The sequence below is a fragment of the Ovis aries genome, chromosome 7 (assembly GCF_016772045.2).
Source record: "Ovis aries strain OAR_USU_Benz2616 breed Rambouillet chromosome 7, ARS-UI_Ramb_v3.0, whole genome shotgun sequence".
Taxonomy (NCBI): Eukaryota; Metazoa; Chordata; class Mammalia; order Artiodactyla; family Bovidae; genus Ovis; species Ovis aries.
Window position 1 is genome coordinate 6854158 of NC_056060.1, and position 22401 is coordinate 6876558.

General features: G+C 36.5%; 1 protein-coding gene across 2 annotated transcripts in view; it reads right to left on the reverse strand.

Moving 5' to 3' along the window:
* The window catches only part of CERT1 (ceramide transporter 1), a 138755-nt gene that overhangs the window by 73521 nt on the left and 42833 nt on the right, over nt 1–22401 (reverse strand). For both annotated transcript variants that reach the window (XM_015096789.4, XM_015096790.3), the window contains one exon: nt 21361–21477. In XM_015096789.4, coding sequence (XP_014952275.2) covers nt 21361–21477 — 117 coding nt within the window. The remainder of the gene's footprint in view (nt 1–21360; nt 21478–22401) is intronic.

Genomic DNA, 22401 nt, shown 5'->3' on the forward strand with positions numbered 1-22401 from the left:
AGTGGAGAGAAGAGGCTGATTAACTTGGGTTACGTGGAAAACCAATAAAGTTCCAGACAAGGAGCTTGCACCGTCTACATTAGGCCACTGGCGCTATTTGAAAATCGGAGAGTGCCCTGCCTTGGGCTCTCTCTCTAACGGATCTCAGAAGCCAGGACAAGTAGACACAGTGAGCCTCCACGTTCCAAGGGCTCAGCCTGAAAAGGAGAGGGAGGGAGCAAGAGAAAGAAAGGACACGGGGAGGCCAGGCTTGTGCAAAAACCCCCTCCAACTTTATTATTTAAAAGGTGTTTATATACCCTAATGGGTATATACATAATGGAAGATACAGAGTCACGCAGGGGCAGCAGTCCTGAACCTTTCTGTATATCTTTTTTGTCTACAAAAGGTCTCAGGTGACTTATATTATCTTCTGGCCAGGAGGCTTGCTAACACTTTTTTGGCTCTCTTCCTTAATGAATGTTGATCTCGTTTCCCCTGAAGTGTTTTTCTTTAATCTGCATCTCCTTAAAGCACTAAAGTTACATCTCTATAGAACAAAGGTGCAGTGGGTTATAACAAAGAAGGTACTTAACTCAAAGATCTAATGTTGCTAATACCAGGTCTACTACTTGTTTTTCTATATACCAACTATATCTAAAAATAAAGAATACAAAAATTTGGCAGCAAGTATTGGCTCAACAAATGAAACTTTTAATCAGTCCTATTCTAATGATTTTGACTCCTCGGAAGCCCCTACATTCCTAGGGTGTTTTAAGCTTCCTGTGCCTCCTGCGGTCAGGAGGCCTCAAACAATCACAGGCGCAGCCTGTCCTGCAGGCAGGCTAGAAAGCCATCAGAGCGGTTTTTGGATTGAAACACCCTTTCAAATGCAGAAGACTAAAGCCCTGAATTGACTTTTTCCAGAGAATGTCAGAAGAGTGGAAAAGCAGGCAGATTCTTATTTTTTGGGGGGTGGATGCTCAGGAAATTCCAGGGGGAAAACCTGAGGTCTGATTAGCCTTGCCATCAGAGCTCTGCCGCATGACCTTGTCACGGGTGGAATTCCTCACGCTGGCTCCCGGCAGGCCCCTGGTGCCAAAAAGGTTGGAGACCCCTGCTTAAGAGTATCAATTTTGTATCTCATCCTCCCTAGGAAAATGCAGTACTTCCCTTGTGGCTCAAATCATAAAGAATCTGCCTGCAATGCAGGAGACCTGAGTTCGATCCCTGGGTCAGGAAGATCCCCTGGAGAAGAAAATAGCAACACACTTCAGTACTCTTTTGCCTGGAGAATTCCCTGGACAGAGGAGCCTGGCGGGCTACATACAGTCCATGGGCTCGCAGAGAGTTGGACACGGCTGAGCTACTAATTTTCACTTTTCAAAAATATAGACAAAGGAATTGAACATTTGGAAAAAATAAGTTTCAAGTACCTAAAACCTGTTCAAGTATTTAAAGTCTCTGATTACTTTCTACTGTAGATTTCAGAAGTACTGTGCATAATTTTAATCCTAGTCATAAACTTAAGAAGTAAAATACCACCTAATTATTTTTAGCATCATACCTAGCGTATGCTTCCCAAAGTCCAAGCTTCCAGCACATACTGGTTGTTAAAGATTCAAAATAAAGTTGTCATACTTTAATAACAATTGTTCATAAAACATTCTAGCTATAAAAGGTACTGCAGTATGTTCTTAACTATGAATTTACTAACAAATTACACATACACTTATGTTGTTCAGCTACTCAGTCGTGTCCAACTCTTTGTGACCCCATGGACTGCAGCACGCCAGGCTACCCTGTCCTTCGCTATCTCCCAGAGTTTGCGTAAATTCATGTCCATTGAGTTGATGATGGCATTCAACCATCTCATCCTCTGTCACCTTCTTCTCCTGCACTCCATAAAATTATGACTAGATGGAATCAAAGCTCTTCTCCAAGACTTGTATCACCCTACACCACTCCCTATTTCAAAGCAAAGCAGTATTTTAGTAATGAGGTAGAAATTACAAAGTAAGCATTTTGGTGCCAGGGAAACTATTAATGAAAGGATTAAGTATATGCATTGTATATAAGCTACCTCAAGAAAACTGACTTTTTAAAAAAGACAAAGCTATAGTTCATGAGAAAAGCAGGCCAGGGTACAGTGGGGACACTAACTACAAAGACATATTTTGGTGGGAATACATTACAGCTGTCAAAACTCAAAGTGTCCAGTTACATTGATATACTTTATAAATTGTACCTCAATAAAATAGCTAAAGAAAAAAAAGGTAAGCTTGTTTCAGTACAACAGAATCCCAATAAAAGAGAATTCTAATTATAGAAATAATATAATTCATTAAAAAAATAAGACTTTTTAAAATCAAATAAATCCTAGAACAAAGGCACTGACCTAGGCTTCTCGTGGCTCTAGCTTCTGTTTCCCATCTGACAGGAATACTAACTTTCTGAGTGCAGTGTTTCTACCTTTTAACTGTTGTACTGCTCTGGTAAAGTTTTTCATAGATTTAAATATAGAAGACTGGAATTAAACATAAGAAAAATCTATTGGACTAAATAGATTTAAGGGACTATTTATTAAATGTAATGGACTAAAAATATAAAGCACTTCAGAAGTCACTTATCTCAGATACTTGTATGTCATTCATTTCTAACCAGTAATTAATTAAAACTGTCCATTTAAATATAAAACTTATAATTTTCAATCAAAATTTTATTTAAAAACAAAATATTTAGAACCAAACAATTTGAAATTCAAATCCAAATGAATCTACCCTCTCCATTTAGATGCTTGTTATCAATGAGTCCTAAACAGAGTAAGTCAAAACTTTAAGATCTTGAAACAAAATACAAACAGGACAAAGCTTTACTAAACATTTTTTTGACTCTAAAAGATACTTCTTATATTCTTGTCTGTTTCTTCAGGTTCCACTATTTCAAGACAGTAATATCTCCTTACAACAAAGGCATGACAGAACAAAGACTCTACTATAGCAATAATGTTGCTGTACATTTTAAGTAATGGATAGTGAATGAATGTTGAGTCTGAGCATTTAGAATAACCGTGTTTCTATTTCCAACAAAGTTTCACTTAAATAAACTGTATTATAAATTATATATATCATTCTAAGGGAAAAAATATAGCATACTCATGAATATCAATTTCATTTTATTCAGTTTAAATAATGGGGGTTCATTTGCCATTCTATGCCAGTAACTGCACTGGGACAACTTTAAAAATAATCTAAGTGCTTAACAAATATGTACATGCACATACAAATGAATCACGCCTGTTTAAAAACGAGTCATTCTGGAAACGCCTATCATTCTGGCAACAATGCTGTCACTGCACCAAAGATTCCTAGGTACTATTATAATATTGAGAGTAATTTTATGATACAGCCACAAAATGGAGCTATCTAAAATCATTTTGGGGAGTTGCAGAATAAAAATTTTAAAACGGTCTTACAAAAGGAACAGCTACAAACTGTGTAATCAAGCTTGACCGCCTTCCCTATTCACATGACATGCCCTGATTTGGTACTAGATTTCTCTCAGAAATCTATCAAAGATATCAATATTTTCCTTTTATTTTCAATAATTAAAAATTTTGTCATTTACTTATTTAGTTGGCTACGCTGAGCTTTATCTGTGGCACGGAGGATCTTTTTCTCTTTTGATTGCCGCATGCACACTCTTCACTGCATGTGAGATCCAGCTCCCTGACCAGGGATCGACTGACGCTGGGCCCCCTGCGCTGGGAGACAATGTCACGGGATCACCAGGGAGGGCCCCAGGGATATCAATATTTTAAAACATTTTGTCACAGGGGCTAAAAATTTATCTAAAAGATATAAAACTGTTCTGAAAAGTTGCAATGTTGTTGACATCTATTTCGGCTTTCTAAGATGTTCACCTTAAAGGCAACAATACTGGTCCTGAATTTATCATCTGTGTTTTGAAGGTGGGGTAAGGAAAATGGGAAGAAATTTCTTTATGGTCACAATGGATACACACTGTTAAATGTTCTTAAAAATTGTAACATGCTTACAAAATTTCATTGGTACAATTTTAGGGATAATACATTAAAGGTACATAGCTCGTTTTCTTAATCCTGCTTTTCCACAGGAAAAAAAGTGGAACTTATTTACAACCTCTAATCACCAAAATAGTATTTTTTAAAACATCGATTTCCATCTAAAATTAATAATGTAGAATTCAAATGCAGTCACTATAGGAATATTTCCCCCTTTTAACATCTATGCTTTAAGATTCCTTCACACAAAAAAACCATGATGGATATCTGTTTTATAAGCAGTATTCATCAATGTGTTTTATATAAACATAAAATGCCATTTTGGTTCAATGAGATACTTACTGAACGTGTCCTATATAGTACAAGGTGGGGTTCTTTTAAATATTAGAGTAATGAGACCACACCTTTATTATAATACTCCTCCTTATTTTAGGGGGAGGAAAAAGCATAATCTTTTGGCCACCAGAGGGGGTCAGTAGTACTTTCCAAGCAGTACACTTGGAAAATTGATACAAAGGTTACTATTGGTCAAAGCACGACAGTAACCTTCACACTAAATCCCTTACTTGTACCTTTACCTTCTGTATCTTGGTTTTTTGAGAACACTGAAGATCACAATAAATTAAATCATATAGTTCAAAGTTAAGTTTTAAAAAGGACCAGAAATGCCTAAGAACTAATTTGAAAAGAGAACTCTAGGGACTTCCCTGGCGGCCCACTGGTTAAGATATGCAGGGAGTGCAGGTTCGATCCCTGGTTGGGGAACTAAGATACCCCACGTCACACGACATGCCACATGGCACATTAGTGTGGCTCATTCACACAGGAGACAAACATCTATTCTCATTTTGCACAGTCCGTTCATCAGCCCATCTACACTCTGAAAACAGTGGTATAAAATACAAGAAAAAGCTGGTTTTTCATAGCACTTGCCTTCTGAAAAGCTTATTCCTTTTCCTAATAATACTCTCCAGGAAGAAGCATACCAAAGAAACTGAGAAAGAAATGAACTTTCTCATGGTGTCAAGAATTCTCTGTTTAGTGGCATAGGTCTATCCCTGACATTATCCCTTTCCCTTTTAATTATGGGAAAAGAGAAAAGAGAAGTAAGACTGAATGTTAACATAAGGACAATGGAGCATTTTCCAGAAACTGAAACTCTAAAACTGTTAATAAAACCAAATACACCTGCCGTGTTGCAAGTATCCACACATCTACTTTCAATATCATTTTAAAGCAAACCACACGAGAAGCAAGACACCATGGCCAAGAGAGCAATGTAATCAACAGGATTATGGCTTACAGTATCATAATAAGTTGCAATGGCAGTAATTCTGTTTGTGATTCTAGGTAAACAAATGATCAATATTTGCTGTAATAAAATTTGGTACAGTTTCACACTCACATTAAAAATCTGTCCCGCCTTTCACATGTGTGTGGATCCCTCTTCAGAAGCACTAGCCTCTGAAGTACAAAGAACACAGCAACAGGGAGGACACAGGCGTGACTGTCACTGTCAAACGAGACAGCGAGGCCAGTCAGTCGTCACTTCCTGAGCTTATTTTTCTCATCTTTAAAATGATATGGCTAGTCTAGAACTACAGTTTGGATATCAAGCCAAAAACATCAAAGCTTAGGCTAAAAATGTACATATCCAGTGGAGGCCCAAATGTTCAACAAAGGGGTTGAACCAGCTGGAAAGATAAAACATAACACAATTTATTCAGAAAACTGACACTAACAATGTATCAGATGAGGAAGGGTTGAACCTACAATGATTTCCAGAAAATTGCATTATCTCATATATCAAAGAAAATTTAAAATATATTTTAAAAAATTGTATTACAGAAGATTTCATCCATTTCCGACTGCCTAGAACCCAGCAGCAATATGGCTAAATGAATAGAATATATTTGCTTACTCTCAAGATATTTTTCTCAAATCACAGTGGAATGCTTCCTAGTCATTCTATCATAACTGAAAAACCACTATCTCAACCGATGAATGGATAAAGAAGTTGTGGTAGATATATACAATGGAGTATTACTCAACCATAAACAGGAACACATTTCAGTCAGTTCTAATGAGGTGAATGAACCTAGAGCCTATTATACAGAATGAAGTAAGTCAGAAAGAGAAAAATAATATCATATACTAATACAAATATATGAAATCTAGAAAAATGTTACTGAAGAATTTATTTGCAGGGCAGCAATTGGGAAAGAGACATAGAGAGCAGACTTACGGACATGGGGAGAGGGTGAGATGTATGGAGAGAGTTAACATGGAAACTTACATTACCATATGTAAAATAGCCAACGGGAATTTGCTGCATGTCTCAGGAAACTCAAAGAGGGGTTCTGCATCAACCTAGAGGGGTGGGACGGGGCAGGAGATGGGAGGGAGGTTCAAAAGGGAGGGGACATATGTATACCTATGGCTCATTCATGTTGAGGTTTGACAGAAAACAACACGACTATGTAAAGCAATTATCCTTCAATTAAAGAATAAATAAATAACCAATTATCAAATAAAATACCTCATTTGAAGGTCATTTATGGAACCTGGTTACTCATTTTTCATTTTCTTCTAATAAGCATGAGATAGGCCCTCATTTACAGAAGTATCTAAGTAGTGTTGTAGTGAGATAAGGCTGGAAGGGTTAACTAAGGCCTTACTCCACATCCTATTTAAGTATTAAAAGAAGGCTAGAGGGGTAAAAGAAAATAAGACACTGCCTACCACAATCCAAAGAACTACAACAGTGCCCAAACAGAATATGATACTACGGAAGTAGAGAGTAACAACAGCAGTGCCCACTCTCCTTGATTTCAGCATTCCTCTCTTGTACTTATAATAATACATATATTGTTTAATCTGTAGGGGAAATTAGACTTCTCAGAAAGCTACCAAGTATGTCCTCTGCACCAAAAGCTTTCTTTAATGGGAATTTTAAAACATTTATTAATTAACTGATTTTTGGTTGCACTAGGTCTTCGTTGCTGTGCACAGGCCTTTTCAAGTCACAGAGCATGGGGGCCACTCTTCATTGCAGTGCACGGGCGTTTCTTGTTGCAGAAAACAGGCTCTGGGGCATATGGGCTTCAGGAGTTGCAGCAGGAAGGGGCTCAGGAGTCATGGTGCACAGGCTTAGCTGCTTGGTGGCATGTAGAGTCTTCCTGGACCAGGGATCAAACCCATGTCCCCTGCAACTGGCCAGGTCAATTCCAACCCACTGCGCCACCAATGAAGTCCACCAAATGCTTTTTAAGAACCCAATCTGTGTCATGAAAGATGATTCCAAATAAACTAACTTTGACACTGAAATTCAGTCATTATCTTTTTTTCAAATCCTTCCCCTTGTAGGGAGTCTAGAAGCCCAGCTGTTTTTTCTTCATGACATTAAAATGGAGATAAGAAATAGCAGATAAATCAAATGAGGCCGTATACAGGCAAGTTGTTTAACAGTATTTCCACTCTAGCTTTAGAAAACAAGTACTAAAGGATAAGAGAGATCTTTCTTCTTTTGCCTTGAGAGGAGGGTTGATGAAAGAGTTGCACAATTTTGCATGGATATTTTATATATAAATCCCACAGAGCCAAGCTGGATAAATTATACCACCAATACCAATAGTAAAAGCTAATACTTAGGATACTTACTTTGTGCCAGGCCTGATGCTAGAGCTTCAAGTGAATTATCTCATTTAATCCTTTTAAAAGCCTAAGTCAAATGGGTACTCATATTAACCCATTTTGTAGGTGATTTTATGTGATGAGTTACACAACTGGTAAGTAAGGGAGCCAGGATTTAATTCCAGATTCAAGAGCCCATGATGTTAATCATTACTGTACTGCCTCAACATCCAGAGATTTTGCTTCTGCTTCTTTTAAATCTGTCCATTTCACTATTTTCCCACTGCCATTTCCCACAGCTGTTTTCCGACTGTGGTCACCTAGTATCTCATTTGGATAAATCCTCCATATTTCTAACTACTTTTAGTCTAGTTCCTCTTGAAATCTTTTCTAGTGTAGCCAGGGGGGTACTTTAAAAGCAGACATCTGATACTTCACTTTCTGTTTTAAATCCTATTTGGCTCATATTTCTCCTTGGATCAAGTTCATACATTGCTTATAAGTCCCTGTTAGAGGCAGAAGTACAATTAAACTAAACTATGTCAGCCTCCCTATTTATTTATTATCTATTATTTAAAATGTGTTTTGTCAATATTGCTGTAACAAAGTCTTTTGTCCTAGCCTCTGTTTTTTGTAGGGAAATACCTGTTTTGAAATAGTGGAACTTGAAGAAGTAGACAAGGATATAAGAAATGCGCTTTAGAGTGAAGAAATCTTTAACAATACTTTGTAATATTTATATTACATTGTAAGTGCTTAGTAAGTATTAGCTACCATTGCTTCTTCACCTTTCCACAAAATCAGGATATTCCTTTTATCTCTACTCGAGAAACACTTTTACAGAGGAAAATAAATTTAAAAAGAAGCTAGCAGCAGATGCAACAAAATACCAGCGCTGCTCATTAACTTTCTTAATTTATGATTTGCCCTAGAAAAGGGGGCTAATGTGTATTTGCTTTTAGAAGGAAGTTTCATAGGTATAAAGTAAAAAGGTCATAATTACATTCTTTTTATTTAACTGCAAAGAGATGAGAGTGGCAAAATAATTAATGCTATTTTTTAAGACTCCTTTAAATGTCCCAATAAGGGAAAAAACAGGGTTGATATGTCTGAGTAGTATTTTCTGCTGCTGTTGCTAAGTCACTCCAGTCATGTCCAACTCTGTGCAACCGCATAGACGGCAGCCCAACAGGCTCCCCCGTCCCTGGGATTCTCCAGGCAAGAACACTGGAGTGGGTTGCCATTTCCTTCTCCAGTGCATGAAAGTGAAAAGTGAAAGTGAAGTCGCTCAGTCGTGCCCGACTCTTAGCAACCCCATGGACTGCAGCCCACCAGGCCCCCTCCATCCATGGGATTTTCCAGGCAAGAGTACTGGAGTGGATTGCCATTGCCTTCTCTGAGTAGTAGTCGCAGAACTGTTGAAATGTTAAGATGGTATTTGGCCAGGGGACCTGAACTATTCATTCTTCCCTGCAAGGATCCTGAAAGAAATGCACGCACATAAAACAATGGTCAGCAAATGAACATGCTTAATTATTCTGGGGCTTTGATCCCAAACCAAACTTTTCTCAAAAAGACATGCATTCTTTTCTCAGGGAGTTAAGGGAGGAACGAAATCTATTTCAAACACAAGAAGATCCTTGTAACTTACTGCTGAGTGAAGGAAAAGCTACGAAGTAGTATGGAATCATTTATGTAAAACTCTAAGGTATACAAGCAGAGAAATTATCTGGAAGAAATCTTTACCAAAGATGAAGAGTGGTCATTTCTATGTGGCCAGAATTTTCAATTTCTTTTATATAGTTTTCAGTATTAGCTGTATTGTTTGAATTATTTACAGTAATCATGTATCACCTCTACAAAAATAAAAACAGAAAATGAAGTTACAGAACACACGTTTAATTCATCTCACTTAGAAATGGTCAGACATTAATGAAGCTGGCAGAGACGCAGAGCTGAGAAAGGAAGATGTACACGTTTTGTAGACAGAATGAGCGCCAGTCTCGGAAATACCCTGACAGCGTATAAGAAGAGTGCTAATACCCTTAGGTAGAGTGCTCCTACTTCTGAGAATCCTTTATGAGGACACAAATCACATTTTTCTGTGATAATACTTTATGTAGGAAGGGAGTAACTACTAACTGCAAAAAATAATTGACACAATCTAAAGGCCTAAGAATAAGCACATGAGTACCAAAATTAAAATATAATGAAATACTAATGAAGTTGTGTTTTAAGGAGAAAATGATGTTAAGAGTTAAAAAATCAACAACAGGATATAAACTTTGTTATTTCCATAAAGTTGTAGGGGCAAAATGTACAGAGAATAAGAAGGAAATATACCAAAATGAAGAACTGTCTTGCTTGTAAGACTGATGGTAATTTTGTAACTTTTTCCTTATAATTAATAAAAGTTACTTTTAAAAACCCAGGGCAAGGGGAACCAATGAAATCTGATCAATACCTATTTGCAGGAATGGTTTTAAAAGACTTAAGAATTTTTAGATCTAAGTGTATGGAGAAGATTCTTTTTTTAAGGAGATTGATGATTTATTTCTTAGTATTCAACTATGCACTTATATGCAGAATACATCATGAGAAATGCTGGGCTGGAAGAAGCACAAGCTGGAATCAAGATTGCCAGGAGAAATATCAATAACCTCAGATATGCAGATGACACCACCCTTATGCCAGAAAGTGAAGAGGAACTAAAACCCTCTTGATGAAAGTGAAAGAGGAGAGTGAAAAAATTGGCTTAAAGCTCAACATTCAGAAAATGAAGATCATGGCATCTGGTCCCATCGCTTCATGGGAAATAGATGGGGAAACAATGTCAGATTTTATTTTTCTGGGCTCCAAAATCACTGCAGATGGTGACTGCAGCCATGAAATTAAAGACGCTTACTCCTTGGAAGGAAGGTTATGACCAACCTAGATAGCATATTCAAAAGCAGAGACATTACTTTGCCAACAAAGGTCCATCTAGTCAAGGCTATGGTTTTTCCAGTGGTCATGTATGGATGTGAGAGTTGGACTGTGAAGAAAGCTGAGTGCCGAAGAATTGATGCTTTTGAACTGTGGTGTTGGAGAAGACTCTTGAGAGTCCCTTGGATTGCAAGGAGATCCAACCAGTCCATTCTAAAGGAGATCAGCCCTGAGTATTCTTTGGAAGGAATGATGCTAAAGCTGAAACTCCAGAACTTTGGTCACCTCACGCAAAGAGCTGACTCATTGGAAAAGACTCTGATGCTGGGAGGGATTGGGGGCAGGAGGAGAAGGGGACGACAGAGGATGAGATGGCTGGATGGCATCACCGACTTGATGGACGTGAGTCTGAGTGAACTCCGGGAGATGGTGATGGACAGGGAGGCCTGGCGTGCTGTGATTCATGGGGTCGCAAAGAGTCGGACACAACTGAGCGACTGAACTGAACTGACTGATGCACCCATGAGAAAAAAGCTGGAATTAACTACAAAGGGGGGTGTATTACAAACAATCGAGGTTGTGGTTCCTGGAATAATGTTACCACTCACTAATCAATGTTCTCATAATCTGTTCAATCTCACTTTTATGCAAAATGGGAATAATACCTACACTGAAAGACTTCCCACAGGATTAAATGATAACACTGGCTAGTTACAGTCTATCCTTCTACAGATCAAGGGGGTTGCTACTGAGGAGAACGAAGGACTAGGAAATAAACACTGACATACACGTATTTCTGCCAGTGACCACGACTCGTCTGCCAAGAACATGAACTTGTTATACGACTGAAAAATGAGAGAATTTTTTTTTTGAGGATAACATTTTAACTTAAAGAACATTCATCTACTTTGCAACATTTTCTTATGATTCTTAACACAATGCTGTCTTTCATACCTCAATACCACACAAGCCCAGAATATCTATCATACAATTAAGACAATGGAAGCAAAACTGTGTTTAAGGTATTTGGTAAAAAGGCATGCTTGATGAAAAAGAACAGTTTTATGTACCGTGATTTTTTAAGAAACATTTTCTTCCAGTGAATGTTCGGTATACTCAGCAAGTAAAATGAGAAAATAGTTTCCACTGCTGTCAATATGCATAAGCCATGCCACCCACCACCACGTTTCCATATCAGACAGAGCAAAAGCAGAATCACATCTGCCGGATGACTGTCACAATCTTCCCTCCTGATTAAATAAAAATTCAAATACAACACTGAACACTGTTTTAAAAACAAACAAACAAACAAAAAAACAAGGACTTTAATAGTACAAAGCTTCATTTATCTTTAATATTTTCTAAAACTAGCAATATGGAACCTTTATTCAATTCCAGATTAACTGTCCTTCCCCCCCATCTTTCTTATCTAAACATTTTGCAAGCAATTTACAGACTAAAAAAGATACAAGGAATCAGCTAAAAATCTAGTAATATTTACCTGAATTGTTAGTAGCAAGTATGTGGTAAGCATTACAACAACATGCAAGTTTGGTAAACTCTATAAATCTTCAAGAAAATTAGAGATACCAAGGGACCATTTCATACAAAAATGAGCACAATAAAGGAGAGAAATGGTATAGACCTAATAGAAGGAGAAGATATTAAGAAGAGGTGGCAAGAATACACAGAAGAACTATACAAAAAGGATCTTCATGACCCAGATAACCACGATGGTGTTAAGTCAAGTGGGCCTTAGGAAGCATAACTATGAAGAGAGCTGATGAAATTCCAGTTAAGCTATTTCAAATCTTCAAAGATGATGTTGTGAAAGTACTATACTCAATATGCCAGCAAATTTGGAAAACTCAGCAGCGGGCACAGGACAGGAAAAGGTCAGTTTTCATTCCAATCCCAAAGAAAGGCAATGCCAAAGAATGTTCAAACTACTGCACAACTGCACTCAACTCACACACTGGGAAAGTAATGCTCAAAATTCTTCAAGCAGGCTTCAACATTACGTGAACTGTGAACTTCCAGATGTTGAGGCTGATTTAGAAAAAGCAGAGGAACCAGAGATCAAATTACCAACATCTGGTGGATCATCAAAAAAGCAAGAGATTTCCAGAAAAACATCTACTTCTACTTTATTGACTACACCAAAGCCATTGACTGTGTGGATCATAACAAACTGTGGAACATTCTTCAAGAGATGGGAATACCTGACCTCTGACCTGCCTCCTGAGAAATCTGTATGCAGATCAGGAAGCAAGAGTTAGAACTGGACATGGAACAACAGACTGGTTCCAAATGGGGAAAGGAGTACGTCAAGGCTGTATACTGTCACCCTGCTTATTTAACTTCCACGCAGAATGCATCATGTCAAATGCTAGGCTGGATGAAGCACAAGCTGGAATCAAGACTGCTGGGAGAAATATCAATAACCAGATGACACCACCCTTATGGCAGAAAGTGAGGAGGAACTAAAGAGTCTCTTGATGAAAGTGAAAGAGAGAGAACAATGAAAAAGCTGGCTTAAAACTCAATATTCAGAAAACTAAGATCATGGCATCCAGTACCATCACTTCATGGGAAATAGATGGGGAAACAATGGAAACTGTGATAGATTTTATTTGGGGGGGCTCCAAAATCACTGCAGATGGTGACTGCAGCCATGAAATTAAAAGACGCTTTGTCCTTGGAAGAAAAGCTATGACCAACCTAGACAGCATGCTAAAAAGCAAAGACTTTACTTTGCTAACAAAGGTCCATCTAGTCAAAGTTATGGTTTTTCCAGTAGTCATGTATGGATGTGAGTTGGTCTATAAAGAAAGCTGAGCACTGAAGAATTGATGCTTTTGAACTGTGGTGTCGGAAAAAACTCTTGAGTGTCCCTTGGACTGCAAGGAGATCCAACCAGCCAATCCTAAAGGAAATCAGTCCTGAATATTCATCGGAATGACTGATGCTAAAGCTGAAACTCCATTACTTTGGTCCCCTGATGCAAAGAATCAACTCACTGGAGAAGACCATGATGCTGGGAAAGAGTGAAGGCAGGAGAAGCGGACGACAGAGGATGAGATGTTTGGATGGCATCACCGAGATGATGGACATGAATTTGAGTCAACTCCGGGAGCTGGTGATGGACAGGGAAGCCTGGTGTGCTACAGTCCATGGGGTCGCAAAGAGTCAGACATGACTGAACAACTGAACTGAACTGATGACATCAATACTTATAAAACCTTTTCAAATTTTCAATATTCACCTGATCATGACAACTCACTCCAGTCTTCTTGCCTGGGAAATCCCATGGACAGAGGAGCTTGTTGAGCTATAACAGTTCATGGGGTCACAAAGTGTCAGACACGACTTTAAGTGATGAAACCACTATGCTCAGCTTTAGAAGACAGTACAAAATTGTTTTACCAGTTGTATATCTGTTGCATGCCATCCTCATCAACATTTGGTATTAAATCTTTTATTTTTTAAGCTACTCAGGCATATGGTGATATCATGGTGCTCCCTGACATCTAATGGCATTGACTGTTGACTACCTTTTCATATGCTCATGACCCATTTGGATACGCTCTTTATGAAGTAGCAGATCAAGTCTCTTGGCCTTTTTTTTTTCAATTGCACTGTGTATACTTTTCTCATTAATTTGTAAGACCCTCCATGCCTTTCTGACATCAAATGTTGTCAAGTTATTTCTCAACTGGCCACATGGTTAATAAGATTAGCTACCTAAATATCTTCTTGGTTCACTGTTCTTGTAAAATCCTGATTCTTCCTTTAATTACTGGTAAAAGATAAACACCTTCCTAGATAGAAGAACCTGGCTGAAAACTACAAATTAATGACATTTATTCCCTCTTTTTAAGATTATAAACTTCATTAAGTATTTAGGCAACATATGGAAGCAGAAAGTGAAGATGAATTTAGGTGAATTCAGGTTTTGACTGCAACAAAATTGCAGGCAACAGAAATTTTAAAAGTTATTTTAAAAGCCTTTGATACAAGTATTTTTATTCTAAAACACTAAGAATATTAAAGAGAGTTAGTATCTTGTTTTCTTCCTTGATTTCACTAACCTTAAAAATCATGATAGTTAGCATTATCTATATTTAAGTGTTAAAACATTTTACTAACCATTACGGATTATTGCCTTTTCATACTGTCCATGGGAAAAGGCAATAATCCATAATGGAGGAGAAGGGGACAAGAGAGGATGAGATGGTTGGATGGCATCACTGACTCAATGGACATGAATTTGAACAAGCTTTGGGAGTTGGTGATGGACAAGAGAGGCCTGGCGTGCTGCAGTCCATGGGGTTGCAGAGTGGACACAACTGAGTGACGGAACTGAACTGATGGATTATTACAAGCAATCTAGTGAGTAACTCCCACTGTTAGAATCAACCAAACTCCTCATTTTAAGGAGAGAAACATCCAGACATTTAATAAATGCTGGTTAATAAAGTTCAGTTGTTATACCCCCTACTTGGGTTTTTCTACAGCTTATCTGAGAAAATGGCAAAGCCCTGACTACTCCAGCAGCGAGTACTAGGTGTGCACGTACCTCAACAATTAAAGGGCTTCCCAGGTGGTCCTAGTGGTAATAAAGAACCTGCCTGCCAATGCAGAAGTCAAGAGAGACATAGGTTTGATCCCTGGGCTGGGATGATCCCCTGGAGAAGGAAATGGCATCCCACTCCTGTATTCCTGCTTGGAAAATCCCATGGACAGAAGAACCTGGTGGGCTGTAGTCCATGGAAGTGCAGAGTTGGACACGACTGAAGCGACTGAGCACAATTAGAACTCTTGAATATAAAGGAAAAGTAAAATTTGATTCCATCTTCTTCCTTTCATCACTGTGGTGTGATGCAAATAAGGTAAAAGAAAAACTGGTTCTAATCCACTGAGCCCATAAATTACTTACATACAGTATACACTAAAAAATAGCTGTGGTAAAAGTTTTATTTGCATTCTTAAACCTTCATCAATTTAATCAGATTCAAAATGCTAAGCTAAATTTACATGATAATCATTTATACTTGTCTGAGCCTCTAGCACCTGTTAAGAAATTTCTCCAATATTATAGTTGATTAAAAAAGACAGAGGACTTCCCTGGCAGTCCAGTAGTAAAGACTCCGAGCTTCCATTGCCACAGGCATAGGTTCGATACCTGGTTGGGGAACTAAGATCCCACAACAAACAGAAATGGGATGACTTTATATGACTTTGATGTTTAAAAATTGCTAAAAAGAAAACAGGTATATTCTGCCACCTAGCTAAAAATAGTTTTCTAATAAATTTATATCAAATTTAAGATAAAAGCAATTAAGATGTCATGTAAGCATAAATTGTTTCTTTTAGAAGTAGAGAAAAAGCACTAAGATCAAACTGACCCAGAGATACCATAGGAAAAAGAAAACTCATTATGGCAAAGAGCAATACTACTTTTAAAAGATCTTTAAAGTGAGTCTTGGGCATCATTTAGGTTTGCTCAACCATGAGAATCTTCTGGTGCGGAAACTTCTTTCATAACCCATGTCAAGTAAAATATACCAACTCCTTAAAAAAAAAAATTGCACTTAATTTCCTCAGACAGAAATCCTTTAACTTCTCAGGCCAAGAATACACCTTTCTTCTGAAAGTAATCAAATGGAGCTTTACATATAAATTAGTGAGCCTTCACAAAGGAACAAAGGCACAAACATTAAATTGTAAAACAACTGCCTGTAGATTAGATTCTCACCACAGAAAATCAACACCTGTAAAAATTATCTGGATTCTGCCTCCCTAAATTGTATACTTTCCTATGACTGCTTAGGTCTTAGATAATTTACAGAATTTAGGGAATATGGGTGGTCCATGACCACCAAAATTTCAGGATCTACCAAGATTGCTCCCTTATGGAAGTAAAGCAATGTCATGATTACTACAAACTCTTACCAGAGCCAGAAAACTTAACTTTATCAACAGGATTCTTGGATCTGCGAGTGCAGGGAGAGCATTCCTGCCAGTGTTCTTGTTTTGATGGGGTGGCGATGCAGGGGAGTCTATTTCTTTCATGGTAAGAAGCAGCCCTGTTTATTCAAAATCACATGCACTGCAACTGTAAAAGATTCTAGGAGTAATCCTATGATTCTTTTAAATCACAGAATCACAGATGGCTTATCATAATTCCTTTATTAACTGATTATACAGAAAGTGCTCACAGAAGCCTTTAGATAATACTAGATACATCTTTACTAAAAATAATATTAACTTATCCAAATAAAAAATAACCAACTTACCATCACATTTGTAGTTTTTAGTTTTAAAATAATTTTCACAAACAACTCATTAGACCTCAAAGACAGCATGGCAGATGGCTAAGAGATTAAAAAAACAAGTAAGCCCTGTCTTTAAAGATTTATTTAGTGTTGTTTCAATTCCTAAGGGGAAATGAAAAGTATGAATGAATTCCACATATATAAAGCCAGCACACTATTTTAAATAAAATTACTGGTTTGGTATACATATTCCCCTTTCTATATTTTATATTAAAATAGAATCCCTAAATTTAAGAAAGACGTCAGAAATACCTTCTTTCCACAGGGACTACTTGTTTAATGTTACACTGAATTATGCAATTTCTAATATATTGCAAAAATTTAAATCATGAAATCATACTAACTTTTCTTATACTGAGCAAGTTATTACGGAATGAATACCAAGGAGGACAAAACAACAGAGCTAGACAAAGAACACAGAACCCTAGTGTATTTTTGTCAGTAATCATTCTAACACTAACTGTAAAGATTAAAGGGAAAAAACAACTCCTTAAATTACAAATTTCCCCCATAAAATGTTTTACAATACTGTAAATTATTTCAACTGGAAAACATATGTGTCTAATGCTTTGCCAATCCCTACAAAAAAGTTGTGTCCTGAGCCTTCCAGAAGTTTATGGTTCAAAACAAACACCAGAGATATGAAGGACATATTAAAAATATGAGAACACTGTGATTCAAAAAGCTCAAGATTTCAGTCAACAAAATATATCTGCCATGAATACTTACAGGATGGCAGAAGTGTTTGCTGGACCGAAGTTCCGGTTCTCAGGTCATACAGACCTAGGTCTGAATGCTGGCCCCTTCACTAATTGGCAGTTTAACCTTGGACAAGTTACTTAACCTCTCTATGTCTCAATTTCCTAATGTGTAAAAATAGGACAATAATATTAACCTCACAAGGTTGTGAGAGCAAAATGTGAAAAAACATATGAAGTGTTTATTACTCTATCTGGCACACTGTAATCCTCAGAAATGTGTGCTATCATCAACATGACCTCTACCATACTATTCTTGTTGAAGAGGTTCTGTAAAATAGAATTCCTGATATGTATGTAAGTATCTATGTATGTGTATGTGTGAAATTGATTGATATATAAAGGTTATCATAATACGAATAACAGCTTCCTGGAAAGAAAAGAACAGAAACCTCCAGTTTCCCCAGCCAAACCGATCAGGGAAGCCCTAACAAAGGCCTAGCAGCAAGAAAAGGCAATGGAGTGGCAGGGCCATCTGGCAACATCAGAAAAGAAAAAGGCAGGTCCACTGTTCCAAGTGTACTGTCCAGCCATCACAAAGACAGGTGGACCCCAGTCTCCAGTGCTTAAAAACTACAGTGTAACACTGTTATGGCAATCATGGGCAGAAAGATGAGTTCACATATATCCTGTATATATATGGTGTGTATATATATATATCCTGTATATATATATGGTATGTATATGGTAGCAGAACTCAGACAACACACTCCAACCTGCAGGAAGTGAACCTGTAGGAACTATTTTCAAACATTCCACCAACGGTAACCCATAGTACAATCAATATAAAATTGAATCCTAAGAGTCTACTTACGAAAATGCAGTCTAGTCTCTGGCAAGTCACTTAAGTTTAATCTAAACCTCAATTACTGTGTCTGTGAAATAATACTTTCCTCATCTCTCAGGGCAGTAGATAGAAAATAAAGTGCATGAAGTATAATAAAGCAATGATTAGTACTTGGTGACCCCCAAATAGACAATACCTCCTATCCTCATCATCATGCCTTAACAATTTGATTTGATTCTGAATATCAATCTAAGAATGCTTGCTTAAAGAGTAAAATTATCAAGTTTAGGTTCTACATTAATATTTTTTAGTGATTTTGAAGCATGAATCCGAAAACATCTCACTACCTTCCTGCTCCCAGTCTATGGGAAGAAAAAAAAAAGAGAGAAAACTTTTCTGGTTATGTTTGATGATAGCTTTTGAATTTTCTCCTTCCCATGTTGGTTTAGTAACTCAATTTATTTTTAGAATTCAAATTCAGTTTAAATCTTCACTGATACGTTGTTTAATTGGTACATACCATTTTACATTAAAATTTAACACATATTAGTAAGAATAAAAATGATTTTTCCTTCCTTGTTTATGAATAAACTATATTTAGAAATAAGAAAGGAAAGTTTATATACTGTATCTAGAACCTTGCTGCTGAATCTATTTCTAAGAACTTAAATTTACCAAAACTCTGTTACCCAGAGTAAGTCACAATGCTCTGATGGAGACTCAAAGATCCTAGTTATCCATTATTGAAAGGTGCAAAGAAATCAATGATATAGAAGAAATATATGCTTTATGCATCATTCTTCATACAAACAGAAGAAACAAAATGACAACCTGCAAAGATTCCTGAACCAGCTTCACTATGAAGAATGAACAAAATCAAATATGCTTATTTAAAACAGAAAAAAACTAGTGTTGTAATCTAAATCAACTAATTAAGCCAACAAACGTCATCTCAGTTAAAAATACTGAAATTAGTTTTAATAACGCCTTTAATCATTATTAAGAGGGCTGGCCCTGACAACTACACAAAACAGACCACTCTCTTTAAATGCACATTTAGCAACTCTCACTGAATGTAGAACTCTTTATCCATAAAAAACATGGTATAATTTCAGTGAATTTGTGACTTCAAAACTCTTTCTTTTCCTACTATGTCATAAATGGGAAAAACATCAGCCACTCTGGTAAGTAACCTTACATATATTATTTCATGTGTCCCTTAAACACATTAAGAAGAGATGAAGGCAAGGTCACATACGTCATACAAGGCAGGGTCTGCAGTGTCAGAATTCAGGTTAGCCCAGCTCCAAAGTACTGAGATTTTAGAATTCTAGCTCATCTCACTTTTATTTATTTGCTTTAATTTTTATTTAACTATAGCTGGTTTATAATACTGTGTCAGTTCAGGTATACGGCTTCACATTCTTCTCCATTATAGGCTATTACAAATTACTGAATATAGCTCCCTGTACTACACAATAAATCCTTGTTGTTTATCATATATACAGTGGTGTATATATGTTAATCCCATACTCCTAATTTATCCTTCCCCCTTCTGTTTCCCCTTTAGGAGTCACAAGTTGTTTCCTGCATCTGTGAATCTGAGTCTGTGTTTTGTATTACTAAATAAGCTCATTTGTATCTTCTTTTTAGATTTCACATATAAGTGGTATCACACAATACTCGTCTTCCTCTATCTGACTTTCTTCACTTAGTGTGATCATCTCTAGGTCCCTCCATGTTGCTGGAAATGGCAATATTTCACCCTTTTTTGGCTGAGTGATGTTCCACTGTAATATGTACCACAGCTTCTTTATCCATTCATCTACTGATAGACATTTAGGTTGCTTCCATGTCTACTGGCTCATCTTTTCTTTGAATAATAGAAAACTGTTTACCATTTTTATACCATTTCCTGAGGTAATAATATTGATATTTCAAGGTAACTAAGATTCACAAAATGCTTTAAAGTAATATAATTCTAAAGTTAAAACAAGTACAAAAGGAAAGCATGAGAGCCAGATTTCCTTAGGCTGGGAAAATTTATAATTAAGAAATAAACCTAATGCATGATCAATATCAGGAAGAAAGTACCTGCAGTATCCCAGGCCTGACTAGTTTTTCTTGTTGTGTGTATGTGTGTACATGTTTTGTGTCTATTAAATAACCAAAACAGGTGTTTCAACCACAACTCTGTGAAACCCAAATGAACAAGTACAGACAAGTATATGAACAAATTCAGTTTTCTTCAGGAATGGCATGGTGAGTTTGTAACTTTCCCTATTCCTTGTTTTACCATGAAATACTGAACTAGCTAATAACAGTGATTTTTAAAAATATATTTCTTTAGTCTATATACCAATTATTCATATAGAAGTCAAAAACTAGCTTTAAATTTCAAGACTATGGCTTATACATTTAAGAAAGACTTTTTCAAAGTTTATTAGAAAACTTTGTATTTTCCAAAATTTAACAATTTACAAATGATTATACTAAGGATTTACCCAAATGGTTACAAATGACAATAAAAATTAACACTGAAGCTTTCAAACATTAGGATTTTACAATCTGATGTTATTTCAAAAATCCTTTTAGCCAGATCATATAAAAGGCATTCATTATGAAGCAAACCCTAAATAAAAAACAAATTTATATAAAAGGGCATATTTTGCTTTAATTATCAATTAAAAATATTTATCATGGCAATCCCTTAGTATAACTCAAATGTTAGAAACAAAATCTTTTCAAAAATTTACACCTGTATTGCTTTAATTTTTACAACCCAAAATATTATGTTCAACTATTCAGTATACACGTACAGATCAATGTTCTTTTAGCGGTGTTTACCATGAGGCTCTTGCCAAAGTCTCTTTAGACAGGTAAACACTAGAGACCCACCTTGTGCTGCTCAATGGCGTCTATCCACTGCTGTCTGTGATCTGGATCTTGAGCACGAAGATACCAAACGCTATCATTTACACTAATATCAAATCGGCATTCATCAAAATCATGAGGCTGTGGGAGGAAAAAAAGGGAGAAAAGGAAAAGCAAAGCTAATTATATTCTTAGAAGTGTTATACTCCACAGCAAAAATACCCATTCTGGCCGGTGAGAGACTGTTGTTATTCTTTTTGTACTCAAATAACTTTTTGAAGATATTTCAGATAAAGAGCACAGCGAGGGTGTAATTACCAAAAACCATGCTCATTCACTATTTCTACAAATGAACTGACACATGAACTACAGACATGTTTTTAAAAAAGAGGTAAATATTTTCCATCAAACGCTTTGAGTCAGTGTAAAGTACTGGGAATGTCACTGAAAGCACAATTTTAAAAAGGGCAAAAGTAAGTTTTACAAAAGACATTTACAGATATTTTTCTGCTTTCATTATTCAAAAGTAAATTCTCATCAATAGTCTTATTTCATTAAATTTGATAAGCAAGAGATTTTTATGTTCTATCAAAAAATAACATTAACATCCTTCTAAATATCTCAAAGATAACTTCTAGGCTTTTTTACATCTTTTATTTTAATAGCCAAGAGAATCTCTAATGAAAAGCAAAAGTAAAATGAACACTGCATCAGACCTATGTTAGAGGAAACCGCCTTCATCAAAATATAAGAATTAGCGCAAATGTAAAGTATCTGGTTCGGTGTTTCACATTCTTCAAAACAATATATAAAATAAATATTTATATACTTGTTTTTCTCTCAGTGAATGAGTTCAAATATGACAGGATCATATCACAAATACAACCTCTTCTTCTAATGGATAAAGTACAATGTCCTCTTCTGTGAACTAGCTTAGCCTAAGAGGAAAGAGACTCCTCCCTGGTCTATATAGTAATAAACTTACTAGCTGAATGCAATCTACATATTGTGTTTATTCTCTCCCACCTTTAACAGTATCAATCTTTTATCTCATCAGTTATTCAA